At 45.9% G+C, this 13,806-nt stretch overlaps 1 protein-coding gene across 6 annotated transcripts; it reads left to right on the plus strand.

Moving 5' to 3' along the window:
• The first annotated feature begins 397 nt into the window (after window positions 1-397).
• Window positions 398-10,565, plus strand: mfge8b (milk fat globule EGF and factor V/VIII domain containing b). Of its 6 annotated transcripts, none has more exons than XM_037254865.1 (11): window positions 398-595; window positions 4,318-4,440; window positions 5,318-5,449; window positions 5,583-5,615; window positions 7,301-7,414; window positions 7,497-7,678; window positions 7,746-7,901; window positions 7,970-8,114; window positions 8,486-8,700; window positions 8,784-8,939; window positions 9,284-10,565. In XM_037254865.1, the coding sequence occupies exons 1-11, from the start codon at window positions 526-528 to the stop codon at window positions 9,425-9,427; spliced, it is 1,470 nt and encodes a 489-aa protein (XP_037110760.1). In that variant the 5' UTR covers window positions 398-525; the 3' UTR covers window positions 9,428-10,565. The 6 variants fall into 6 exon arrangements, with proteins under 6 accessions (XP_037110760.1, XP_037110762.1, XP_037110763.1 ...); XM_037254867.1 differs by having other exon boundaries at window positions 8,498-8,700; XM_037254868.1 differs by having other exon boundaries at window positions 8,516-8,700.
• Window positions 10,566-13,806: the final 3,241 nt, after the last annotated feature.

Below are 13,806 nucleotides of genomic sequence, written 5' to 3' on the forward strand. Positions count from 1 at the left end.
TCAATGAAGCCTAGTCACAAGTTATAATGCATGTCATTATGCATTTCATTTTATTTATTTGGCTCACAACGCAGTCAATTCATAAGTCTCTGCTCATGAAGATGTGGTTGTCAGCGTTTGTGTTTGAATTCTTTAAACATTTTACGGCGGGTAAATGAATTACATACCATTGATTTTATATTACAGCTTCACGAATCGATTACCATATCTCGCTCCTTCTGTTTGAAATGAATTATACACGTGACACTAACAGTAGAGTGCGTCAAGTCATATTTCCCGTCAACAGTGAAGAGCCGTTGGGGGGGCGTGGCTACCATGTAAAGGCTTGCTCATGATTGGCTGAGCGCCGACGCGCACGTGCCCCTTCTCTATATAAGGCGGCTGCCTGTGGTTTCTCAGGCGCGAGCTTTATGTGCACCAACAAGAGCGGAAACAAACTGTCGTCTGTCTTTTAGTACTCTAGTACTCACGTAAACAAACAAACTACCACCGAGCATTTTGTAGCAGGCTGAATTTGGAGCAGAAATGAAGGAGCGGGCGCTTTGCTTCGTCTTGCTGCAACTTTTCACCGCTCGACTCTTGCCTGGGGTGAACGGTAAGTATCCCCCCCTCCTTTTTTTTATTTTTATTGCAGACAGTTTAAACCCCCAACGACTGGTTAAAATACTTTTTGTTTCGTGCTCGCCCTTTTGTCTTACTTAAAGGATGCTGAGACGGAAGCAGTTTAATGCCACTTTTGGCCCAATTCTACTCTGGTGCAGAAATCTAAAATACGGTCAATTGAGCGTCTAGTGGGAATGCGAGATTTACGTGACCAAAAAAAAAAAAAATCAGTTACCGAGTCTTCTTTTTAAAATCAGACAATGGGCACCCGTTTCTGTATATGTGTTGTCAGAATGTCAACCCAGAGGCAGTGGTCGCACATAGTTGTGACCCCTTCTGAGTCACATGATTAGCCATTGTACTTGTCCAGCGTGAACGTCATGCCACTGGCGTTTGCCTTTTGTTTGCTTTTGAATGCATCAAACACATGTAGGCCGATAGAATAGAAACAGCTCGGTTCTTTTCCTCCCCGGCATCCTTTTTTCCCTCCTCTCTTTTTCACACACGCACAGCAACTGTTGTCACGAAGTAAGGAAAACGGATGCACGCCAGTGTTCAATTCAACTTTTGGACTAATTTGAATAGCTATTTGTTGGATCATGTTGTGTCGTTGGACTCAGGATTTGTTTACATTAAATATTTTCGCAGATCGTTTGTGTTCACCCAAATCTCGTGAGACTTGAGCTCAGTGAGCTTTCTGAACGTCAACTGTGTCATTATTTGTGTGTATTTTCTAATCTGATGTGATCTTAACATTTAATATCATGCCGTTTTCTTCTTCTTCTTTGTATACTTGGGAGTCGTGTTGTAGTGGTAAAAGTGGTCATAGTGGTTGAAATTTAATTTAATTTAATTTAATTGCTGAGCATGTCTCGAAGTAAAGCCCTAAATGAATGACCTGCAAGTTATTTCCTGTAGGGAAACGGAACCCAGCGCTTTGCGGCGACTTTTGAGAAGGCCAATCCAAACATGTTTGTCCCTCACGGCGCATGGCGACCAGGCGCGAAGGTGCGGCCTCCATTGGCTGACCTCGCCGCTGAGTCACTTGACATGCTCCAGCCAACGCAGACGTGTCAATGAAGCTCCCACATTTTCTGGAGTGTGTCCAACGTCGTTATTGTGGCCTCTGCCGGCTGCAAATGTGAGTCATAAGCGCCGCGAGCTGAACTTTACCAAGTGACGAGGTGAGCGATGTTCTTGCCAGGTCCTTCTTGGCCCTCAACAGGCAATTGAGGTAACTGAGACTAAATATAGTCGTTGTTGGGTGCCAGTTCCATCTTCTGATCGGATTGGTGATGGCGTCCAAGTCGACAACAAGTTGATTTTCGGGGTTGACTGGATAGAAATGAAAGATTGTGTGAAGCGGATTTAATCTTTTGTCATTGCTGACGTCTTCACCAAGATCTCCCCACCAGCACACTGAAATTCAAAATAGCTTCCTTCGTTAATCTTTCATTGGAATATGGAGAATGATCTCATTTGAGGCTCTGGCAACCCATTTTCCAATCTGCCATGTTGAATATTTTACATTCTGCTATCTCACCAAATAGCAAGATTGATGCTTGGTTGCGTTCAGTGAGCTTGTTTTGTTGATGATGCTTGTGTGTATTTTTAGCAGCTGCCCCCCCCCTGTTTTTTTTTTTTGTGTAGCGCTGCAGCAGATGGCTGTGCAGCTCTGGAGCAGCATTTGGAGATTACGCAAAGCTCACCTGCATCTGCTAATAGACGTGGTGGGGTTACTTGAGGCTCGCCGTCGCTTCCTCTTATTCCACTTGGGCTTCCGCCACGGCTGTCCAATTTAAGGCTTCCCTGTGTTCTTTCCATTTAGGCAGAAAAGTTGGACCAACATTGCACAATTTCTTTTGCCAAATCCCTTAACATAAATAGATAAACATCTGCAAATTTTCCACATTTTTTAAAATAATTTATTTATTTAATTTTATTATTTAGTTATATTTCATTTTTAAAATTGTTTTGGTTTGTTTACCACATATCGTCACCGTGCTAAATTAATGCCCCGAGACTGACTGCTGCAATTTGGGATGAAGTTTTGCGAAATCATATGAGCGTGTCAGAGCGAGGCGTAGACGGTGACTCACCAGGAACTAGCGAGCGATTGCGGCCCGCTGCCCTGTGGGAATGAATTGTTGTGCCAAGCGCAAGCGCTCACGACTTCCCAATCTGTCACTGTGATTCCAATCTTGGAGAGCTTGTTCCAACCACAATATAATGACCGTAACGCTGATGACATTTCAAGATTTTTTTTTTGTCCACCAGGGCGGCGAACAAGAAAATGAGTGTTTGCTAACCAGATCAAATGGTTGGAAACAGGAAGTCATTTTTGCAGATGATGTGTTCTTGTAGAAGGTGTAGCCCCAAGCAAAGATTTATTTACAAGTCATTAGCCTAACCACATAATTGCCTGAATCATTTTCTTAAAAACAGCAACAAACCAGAAGAGATGCCTCAATTCAACATTAGTGGGTGGGGCTTAAACATTTTTAGCTGGCACATTTGTTGTTATTGCGCCTGTAAGTGAGCACTTTCGAAGCTAGCAATGATGCTAACGAAAAGCCTCCGAAGGTCAAAGATGAGGCGGCAAACCGCGAGGTTGACACAATGCTTTATGTTGTGTTCAAGGACAAGACGGGAGGAGAAATACCTTCTGCTATCTGCTCCATCTTGTTTACTTTGACATGCTTATCCCAACGTTGGCTGGCGTCATAACTGGGATTTTTTTTTCCGGGAGGCTTCGGTGGTTTGACCTCCGTCTCATGGCCGCTGATGTGTTTCTAATCTCCGTAAGGCGTTTATTAGAGTATTTTGTTGATCCATTTCCTGAAGAAGGAAAGGGAGGAAGGGAGGTTCGTTCTGCACTCATGATAAATGAACAGCAAGGCCACTTGCTCGAGACTCCTGACAGATTTGAAACAGCTTTCGGCGCCAATAAACACAAAAAGTTAGAAGCGCACATTTGATTCCGCGAAGTCTGGCTTGTCGGCCGCCTAAACGGCTTACAATTAAATCTGCCCACTCGATTTGACGCCTAAGATTAAAATAGTGGGCGGCCTTTAGCACTTCTAATTACGGTCATTAGATTAGTTTGCGAGGAGTCAAGCCCTCAGACAAAAGTGACGAGCTTCCACAATTGGCCCGACAATGACACGTCTCTAAGACTTTATTTGGGGTTTCTAAAAATAAATGCAGGTCTGTTTTCTCAGAGGTGAGGCGGCAAAAGTTGTTGCGCAAACAAGGCCGTGGCTCATTTTTTAGTATGTTTTGCTGGCACCCAAGCTCCAAACCGGCAATTTTACACTTGAGGTCCAATTGTAATTGTTAACTTGGCCTTTCTGCTCTTCATATACGTACTTCCTCTATATGGAGTGGAATGCTGAAATGAAATTCAAGGGGAAAAAGAAAATTCTTAGTTCTGCTTGTTGTCGTCATTGTCGAGTTTCCACCACTAGCGTGCTGCTCGTTGTGGAGAGCTGTCAGATATCTCAGCCTGCCCTAGCCATCAAGTCTGAATTGCAGCCGTATATCATTTTTATCATTTTACTATATTATTATACAGCACTCGAGCAGATTTGTGAAGCCCTTCTTTCTTCCTCTCTTGTTTTAGTTAGCAAACTCGCTCTGACCGCAACATATTGCGCCCTCTTGTGGCAGTAGGAAGGCGGCTCGACTTGATCGCCTCCTTCCCTCTTTTTCCAGGCGAGCTCTGTAAGGTGAATGTTTGCTCTAATGGCGGCACCTGCGTGACAAAGGCAGGCGCTCCGTTCATTTGCATCTGCCCTGACGGCTTCACTGGAGAAACGTGCAACCAGATCGAGACAGGTGAGCCACAAAAAAACACAAATTTGTATAAAGCGTTGCTTGTCATCATTTTATAACTTCAAGTGAATTTGTGATGCAAATTTTTAGTTCTGACTGAATAGCAGTTAAGAGAAAAGTATCAGCGAACAAACCACAAGTGAGACGGAATATTGAGTCTTAACTTGCGCAAGGAGGGCAGTACAGATATTTTACAACCATCTCACTACTCTAAAGATCTGTCTGCCCCCTTGCTCCTTTTATTTGGGGTCGCCCTACCCACAAAACGAAACAAAGGCCCCTGAGGGAGGGGAGCGTGTGGGCTTTGCTTTGTAAACATAAAAAACGCAAGGTGATATACTTATATGGGAACGGGATGAGGTATCAAGAGTTCAGCAACCACTTAGGCAGGAAACCAGAAGCTTGCTTAACGCTCCATTGAGAGCGCGTGGTTGTTGTGACAACCACTCATCGCCTCTCGATGTTTGCTAGACGCTTCATTGAAAGTACGAGGCAAGGTGTATGGTTTCTTCGCAGCTGCATCCATCTGACCCAGTTGTAACCTCTCGCCTCTCCTGTGGTAAAACATAAGAACAACAAGGCAAGCCAGCAAGCACGTACTCGGCGTACCATTGTAGTAAAACATCACGGTAATATAGTAATATTGCAGTAAAGCATAATAAAAGAGAACGCATGATAACATATATGTACACATTTTTCCAACAAAGCGTTTTTAACTTTTTTTTTGTGTGCATATTTTTGGAATTTCCCAAATTCTCCTTTGGCAAGTCATCAGGAACTTTCTGGAAAATGTCCACTTCTTTGCCACCCTGATGAAAGTTATTGTTATTATTTGTAGCAATGGCGGCCATTATCAAACTCCTGTGTTGTCTTGCGGCAGGTCCTTGCAAGCCCAACCCGTGCAAGAACGACGGCATCTGCGCGGCGACGGGCCAATCCCGCCGCGGCGACGTCTTCAGCGAGTACGTGTGCAAGTGCCAGCCGGGATTTGACGGCGTCCACTGTCAAAACAGTGAGTTAGCACACCGCGCTAATTGCTTGCACCGGGGCTCAATCCTGCTGTGGGGGCGCCAAACGGCCAAGGAACACAAATGGCACTCGCACTGCGTTTGATCATGTTTGCCTTCTCGTTTTTTTTTTTATAGGTATCTTTGCGGCAGATTTAAGCTCAAGAACAGGTAACAGTAGCAAGAAACCTGATGAGGACGTGTGTGTGTGTGTGTGTGTGTGTGTTGCCGTTCCTTTCCTCACCAGTCTTTGGTATCTTGAGCCACTCACCATTGCATGTTGCATTTCCAGTAGTAGATAGATAGATAGATAGATAGATAGATAGATAGATAGACAGACAGATAGATAGACAGACAGATAGAATTTCACCTCAGAATTGGTCACGGAGGGGGAGGGGCATCTGAAAAGAGCGGGAAAAACTGCCATTATTTGGAAAGCAACCGTTACACAAAAAGCCAAAAGAGTGCCATTAATATGCGGATGAGCTCGAGCCAACGGGAAGTAGAGAGGGACGCTTAAGCGCTCACCGCGTCAGCGGCTCTTCTGTTGCCGGGCGGAAGAAAATTGAACGTGGAGGCGGAACGGCCATTTAAGTGTGCCCTCTCCGCAATGTCACACTCGCCTTCATGGCTGCGTGTCTGATGTGGCTGCCAAATGAGGGAAAAGCCTTGATGGAAATCAGTCTTGGATCCAAGAAGGTTCAAAAGTTTCCGTTTCTTGACTGAAAAAAGAATCGCCTCCCCTGTGGCAGCCGTCATGTTTGCGAGACGCCGTTTTGCCTCCTGGCGTGATTCTTCAAATCTCTTTTTAAAGCCACAACTGTACAGACTTGATGAACGGTGCAGACCCTTCACATCTGGAAACCTTCAAGATGTCTTTCAATAAGCGTGCTTTGCTTTTTCTTTTCTGTTCTTTCCCACCACCCCCTGCGGGTTGCTTTACCATAGCAACAGTGGGCATTTTGATTGGAGATTTATAATTTTCCTATTCTGTTGTTTGGGGGAGGAAGAACCAGCCGTGGGTGGTTCCATATGGTCCTCATAGGCAGCCGTCACTTTGCAGTATGGGAAAACAAAAACGGGACCAAGAAATAAGGGCGCACTTGCGAGCGTCAAATCACACTTTTGATTTACGCTCGGAAGAATATATGACGACTTGGGCGTGGATTGCACGTGACCAGACCCAGAAAAAAAAAAGCTGAGCTGTGACTTTTGCTAGCTGCGTGATCGGGCACTGTAACGTCAATTTTAGTCGACAGCAGGTGGCGCTACTGTTCAAAATGGCAGAACATGCGGAATTTGTTATGACATCACTTTTATTGTTCGTCTACTGTCTCTCTGAATGCACAGAATGTGCCTGGGCTTTTTTTCCCCTCTGTTTTGGACGAGGGAACGCCACGTGGTTAGCAAGATCCCGACACAGCTGTTCGTGCGGGACAAATGCAACGCTGTGCGTGGGCGACAAAAAAAAAACTCTGTCATCCCAACTTTGAGGTTGTCAGCATGCATGTTTGAAAGCCCCTTTTTAGTCACACTGGAACTTCTGACTGCTGCGAGCTGGCACGTTCTGGTGAAAGCACATTTAAGTGCATTGGCGCCGTCCAGTGGCGACAAGAGAAAGTGCAGGTGTGCGCTCTGCAGAGTCCCACGGGATTGTTTTGTCCACAGGGTGTGAATCCCACATTTTCCACCCGAGTCTTCAGTCTTTTTAATCTTCTGTCTTGTTAATACAAAATTCACCCGTACTCCTTCCTTTCTAGCACAGCCGCAGTCACGTCAGCATGGCATCTACTAACCTCCTCCAACATTTGATGGTTCACATCTTGACGCCGATGTGCTTTGTCTTCCCTCGGCAGACGTGAACGACTGCGCCGGGCAGCCGTGCCAGAACGGAGGAAGCTGCCGGGACTTGGACGGGGATTTCAAATGCCGCTGCCCGTCCCCTTACGTGGGCAAACACTGCCAGCTGCGTAAGTCCAACGCTCCACAAAGTTGCCTTGAAGTGATCACGAGAGATCACTGATGTTTGGCTCCTCCCACTTTGTGCCACAGGTTGTATTTCTCTGCTGGGCATGGAGGGCGGCGGCGTGGGCGAGTCGCAGATCTCCGCCTCGTCCGTCCGCTACACCTTCCTGGGCCTGCAGCGTTGGGGCCCCGAGCTGGCGCGCCTCAATAACAAAGGCCTGGTGAACGCCTGGAGCCCCGCCACCCACGACAGGCACCCGTGGCTGGAGGTCAGACGCCCGAATTGACCTAAACTATCTGCGAGTGATCTCCAAAGTGGAACATGCGCCATTTCAGGTGAACCTGCAGAGGAAGATGCGCATCACCGGCTTGGTGACGCAGGGCGCCAGTCGCGTCGGAAGCGCCGAGTACATCAAGACTTTCAAAGTGGCGTCCAGCCTGGACGGCAAGACGTACACCCTGTACAGGACCCAGGACCAGACCAAGGACCAAGTAAGGGGGACGGTGCCAGAGCTGCCCACGTGGCGCAAGCGGGTGCTGACATTTGTCCTTTGGCGTAGATATTTTCTGCAAACGTCGACAACGACGGCACCAAGACCAACGTGTTTGACCCGCCCATCATCTCTCAGTACATCCGCATCATCCCGGTGGTGTGTCGCAAGGCTTGCACGCTGCGCTTGGAGCTAGTGGGCTGTGAGCTCAACGGTAAGCACACACACGCACGCTGGACATGACATCACTATGCCATCAGTCCCACTACTCTCCGCCTCACTAATCCAAACTCGGCAATCAGAACTGGCTGATGGCTTACAGATTTGTCTCAGAAGACATTCTGCATGCTTCTCTGCAGCCTTTTTTTTTTTTTTTTTTTTTTTTTTTGCACGAGGTTCTCCTCATGTGAAATGTGCCTTGGCATGTGCATCCATGATTGGCCTGCACGCTGGAGGCCTCACATTTGCTCTTCTCAATCTCTGCATCATCTGTTTTTGCTGCTGTTTAACATCACCCGCCGGCCTGCCCCCCCTGCCCATCAAGTTTTTTTTTTTCCTCTTTCTCTCTATGGCTCCACTCTTCAGCCTCAATTTCAGTGTACTCCAACGCTTCAGGTTGCTCAGAGCCCATGGGCATGAAGTCCCGGCTGGTGTCGGACCAGCAGATCACGGCGTCCAGCGCTTTCCGCACGTGGGGCATCGAACCCTTCACCTGGCACCCGCACTACGCCCGGCTGGACAAACAGGGCAAGACCAACGCCTGGACCGCCGCCACCAACAGCAAATCCGAGTGGCTGCAGGTAGGACCAGAGGCCCCCCCGACCCGAGTCAAATAGAAAATTGCTCCGGGACCTTTTCAAAAGCAATTTTTTTGTGTGCTCAGGTGGACCTGCAATCTCCCAAAAAGCTGACCGGAATCATCACGCAGGGAGCCAAAGACTTCGGCACGGTCCAGTTCGTCTCTGCTTTCAAAGTGGCTCACAGCGACGACGGCCAGTTCTGGAGCATCGTGCAGGACGAGACCACCAACAGTGACAAGGTCAGTCCAAAGTCGTTAAGTTTGCTACAATACGATTATTTTTTTTTGCGTCGCTGGTCTATAAAGAAACATACAAAATCAAATCTTGGGCGGGAGTATGATGTGTGCAAGTGTTCTTCCACTAGGGGGCAGTATATATTTAATCATTCCCGTTCAACAGCTAAACCATGGCGTTTTGATTAAGTACATGTGTGAATACAAAGTGTCTCCAAGATTTACGAGGAGTGCGGCACAAATTTTATTTATCAATTTTTTTGTTTGGTGGTGTAAACTGAGATTTTTCTGCTTTTACCATTCTGGCCACTGATCTAGATTTTATTCCCCGCTCCACTCAATTTGTTCAGATCTTTGCCGGCAACAGCGACAACAACGTGCACAAAAAGAACCTGTTTGAGCCGCCCATCTTCGCCCGCTTTGTGCGCGTCTTGCCGTGGGAGTGGCACGAGAGCATCACCCTGCGCATGGAGCTCCTGGGCTGCGACGAGTAGCACTGACCCCTGACCCTCGGCTCGGCCCCGCCCTCTTTTCTCTACCTCCACCGACAACCAGGTTTTCTCGGTTCTCCCTCTCGTTCGCCTTTCCTGTGCCTGCGCTGGCTCGTTCTTGCCTCTAGAGGGCAGCAAACACTGCCATCGGTTTGAGAGAGGGAAAGACTGGCGTCCTCATGGCCGGGTGGGTGTCTCGTCGCTCTGAATTTGAACCACTTCAGCCTCTGCTGGGGGTCCCGCTGCAGAAGCTCCCAAGACCCCTTGCAAGCTGGTGATGTATATATAAAGCCTCCACTCTTCTTCTTACCGGCGACTCTTGTTGAAGCACATGACATTTTTTCTTTGGAGTTTGCAGATTATTGCTGCGGTTTATCAAGCTTGCAGACATAATAAATCTCAAAGGCAGCCAAGTCTGTGACCAAACGGAGCAGAATAAACAAAAGAATTGTTCTGCAGTCCAGTGCTGGAGCCAAAAAGCTCCATTTGGTGGTTCATCTCCGTTATCACCACCACATGCCGGCATTGAAATGAACCATTTTGCCGTTCTCGCATTTTTTATTTTTATTTTTAGATAAACACCCGCCCAACTACTGGCGTCTGTGCTAGCAGCGTTTTTTTTTTTTTTTTTTTTTTCTCCTAGCAAACCTGCATCAATTGCTACTGATACCATTTCATCTTGTTTTCACTCGCATTCGCTTTGATGGCACTTTTGATATTTGTGTGTGCATAAAGAAAGAAATACTTGTTCAAGAACAATGCAGATGTAAACAAAGAAAGAGACCCCCCCCACACACACCACCACCATGTGACACGCGTCATGTTTTCCGCCCCATAAATTATGAATTCTGGGCTCGTGCAATATTATCGTATTGTGCCGCGCCGGTTCCGATAACGACGCGTATTAATGCGGCGGCGTGAAAAATGCATGAGGGGGAAGGTCGCCCGACACTGAATAATGATGCTTCAATTTGACCACACGTTTGTGTAAATATTGTCTTTTCCCTGTTTTTGCTTTTCTACACTTGATTGAAATGTTTTTTTTATTTTTTTATGTGCTTTCCATTGGAGTCCATTTTGTGAGACGCAAGTCCTGTTGTACGGTTAAAACAAGAATAAATGTTGAATTGTACTCCACCCAGTTGGCTGCGAAAGCACTTTTGATTCCAACGTTTGAACTGATTGCAGCTGTTCTCCATTGAAAAAGGTGCGAGATCAAAAGGCGGAAAAGCTCCGAGGGCCGTTTTGCCTGTTTAGCATTTAACCCCCCGCAGGCCTCCAGGGAGCCACGCCGAGCTCGCCTGATCCCGCTGCGCAGCCTCATTAGGCTGCTGTGAAGGTCATGCAAGTAAGTGTCGAACGCTCACATATGTAAATACGCCACATTGCCTTTGCATGTGTTTGTTTATAATGAGCTCATCATCGCTGTTGGATGGAATCAGGAAAAAAAAAAAAAAAACACGCCATCTTGCTTGAGTTACCAAACACGGCATCGTTTGTTTTATGTTACATCGGGACTTTAACATGTTGCCGGTGCTCACGCTGACCCCCCCCAAAAATCTACCGTTTTTTTCCGTGTATAATGCGCAAAATTTAACTAATTTATTGTCCTAAAATCTGGGGTGCGCATTATACATGGGTACAAATTTTTTTAAATTTTTTTTTTTTTTTAATTTTTTTTTTTTTTTTTTTCAGAAAATCATGGTACAACAAAACCAACAACAGGACTGACCGACAATAGTGTGTTTGTACTGTGCTCTGGTCATTTCGTCAAAGAAGGGATAATAGTCCTCTTCTCTTCTTGACTGACAATGAATGTGATAGTTTAATACAATCAGCAAATAACAAAATGCGTATTACAGGTAATATTTTATTTCACAACACTTTGCCATGTTCCTTTCGTCTCTGCTGTTCACTTCAAACACGCTCCATACGAACGCAATGCTCTCGTATCAGACGCTTGCTCGATCACCTGCTCGTTTGCTGTCACAATGTACCCTACACAAATCCGAAACATTTGTTGCGGCTCCGAGTCACGACGAGGGGCAAGTTTTGCTTTCCAAGGGTGTTTTTATTCCTCTTCAACGTCTCTCCCATACAGAGCCGCCTTTTTCACATGTCCGCACGTCACTTTCCTCTCTTTTCATCTGATCGCGGTGGTGCCTTTACGGGCAGTCGGAGAAATCAACGCCAACAAAAAAAAATACATCCAGCCTAGTTAAGACCATACCAAAGACTATAAAAATGGGACCCATTGCCTCCCTGCGTGTGTGACGATCATTGGGACTTAAAAAAAAAAAAAAAAAAAAAAAAAAAAATTGGGTGCGTATTATACATGGATACAGGCTTTTTTCCAGCATCAACATGCCATTTTTAGGGTGCGTATTATACATGGGGGCGCATTATACACGGAAAAAAACGGTACTTTTATTTATAACAATGCTTTTTCTCAAAGGCCTTGAAGGCACGTGTGTTACAATAAATGTGCTGACTAGGCGGTTTTAATAGGAGCAATGAAATCTGACCAGTTCCTTCTGCACGGAAGCATTTGAGTGAATTTGTCACTGAAATGAATCCCGGTTAGCTATTTTCAAGTATTATATTATGAGATTATATTAAATTATTATTATTTTATTATCTTTAGAATTTTTTATATATTACATGATATATTATTTCTAACAAAATATATTATTAGGAATTATTTATATATTATATAATAATATCGTTAAAAAAAAAAAAAAAAAACATCCAGACCATTATGATCTTTCTTTGGGTGTGGACGCTTCCATTGATGTCAAATTGAAATGTGAGAGGGAAGGGGGAGGGGGAGGCTATGGATTGCTCCTTGCATCAGTTTTTATTGACTCATCACCCAGGCAGGGGCTCTCAGGGCAGATTCACCTCTGGAGTAAAACTTCATCCTCCTCTCCCACCCTGCCCCGTCTGTCCGCTGGTGTGAGCAGCTTGAGATGGATGGACAACATCCAGTATAGCGTCCACACAGGCTGGAGCTGAGATTCGAACCCAGAACAGTGGGACTGTGAGACAGCCAAGCAAACACTGGCCCCACCGTCCACCCACGAGCGTGTCATCTGATTCCAAATGTGTCATCGCGTTACTCGTTTGAAGAAATTCGTTTTGTGGAGGAGTGGCTCTTCCGTCTGCTCGCTTCGGAAATAGCTCCTTACTTCAAAGAAAGCAAACATCCAAATTGAAGTTGACAACATGTCACGTGTGTGAGCCGGTTTCATCCTGGAAACAATTCCAGCACGGGGGGGGGGGCTCATTAATCAAGTGACGGCCACATCCATCTATCTATCCATCCCTGCTCCTTCCAACTTCCTGCTGCAGGAACATATTAATGAGGAAATCATCCTGGAAAAGTCGACTATTTCTGCTCACATCAGATGAAAAGGATTTACAATCCATTCTGTCTTTTCAGATTTGCCGTCGATGCGTTTGGACTACCGACGAACAAAAACAAGGACGTTATTAGTTGTTATTCCAGTTGACGCTCGACTTCCTCTCTAATCCACTCACACACACACACAAATACACACTTACCTTCCTTCAGAGGTTGTGTAATGACGGTGTGTCCACACTGATGTGGTTACACAATAGACGTCTGGGCTCCGCACAAACGCAAACAAACGAGCGGTGGCTGGCCTTGAAGGTTGCGGGCCCGCGCCCAAATTATAGCCCTCCACTCTTTGGGACAATGGGGGTGGCTTTAAAAGGGGGAGGGAGGGGGTGCTGGTATTTGTGGCCTCAGGCAGCAAGCTTTCATGTGCGGCCCTGGGAAGACTGAGCGAGATAACAACTTAGGGACGAACACTGGCTTCAGCCAGGTACGCTTGAAATGCTCGATTGTTGAGGAAGTGATAACAAACCTGGCAAGACTCACTTGACAGCTGTCCATCATCTTGTCATCACTCTCCACAAGTGGAATGTGACCCCAGTGCTTTTTTTAGGAGAACTTCTGTATCCCAACTAACAATCACAATTTTAAGTGGGGTTCCTCAGGGAAGTATCTTAGGTCCATTCCATTTCTTATCACCATTTGTGATGTCTAAGAAAAAAAATGTGAATTACTCTTTCCTACAGTGTGCATTTATTTATTTATTTATATTTCAAGAGAAAATGGTGGGATTGAAAAATCCCTGAGGAACTCCACACAAAACAGTGATTGGCGGATTATGTGAGTTGAACGTTTTAATATTGCTATGCACAATCTTGTGCGTGTTAGAAAACAGAATTTGACTCTTTAAAGAGCGACGGGTAATGTGGTGGGAACACGGACGGTTCTCGACAGTTTGAATTGTTTCAAACTCCCGTGTAAAGATTATGCAAGGGAAGCAGGACGTTGAAGTGTTTTTATGGTG

The sequence above is a fragment of the Syngnathus acus genome, chromosome 6 (genome assembly GCF_901709675.1).
Source record: "Syngnathus acus chromosome 6, fSynAcu1.2, whole genome shotgun sequence".
Lineage (NCBI taxonomy): Eukaryota > Metazoa > Chordata > Actinopteri > Syngnathiformes > Syngnathidae > Syngnathus > Syngnathus acus.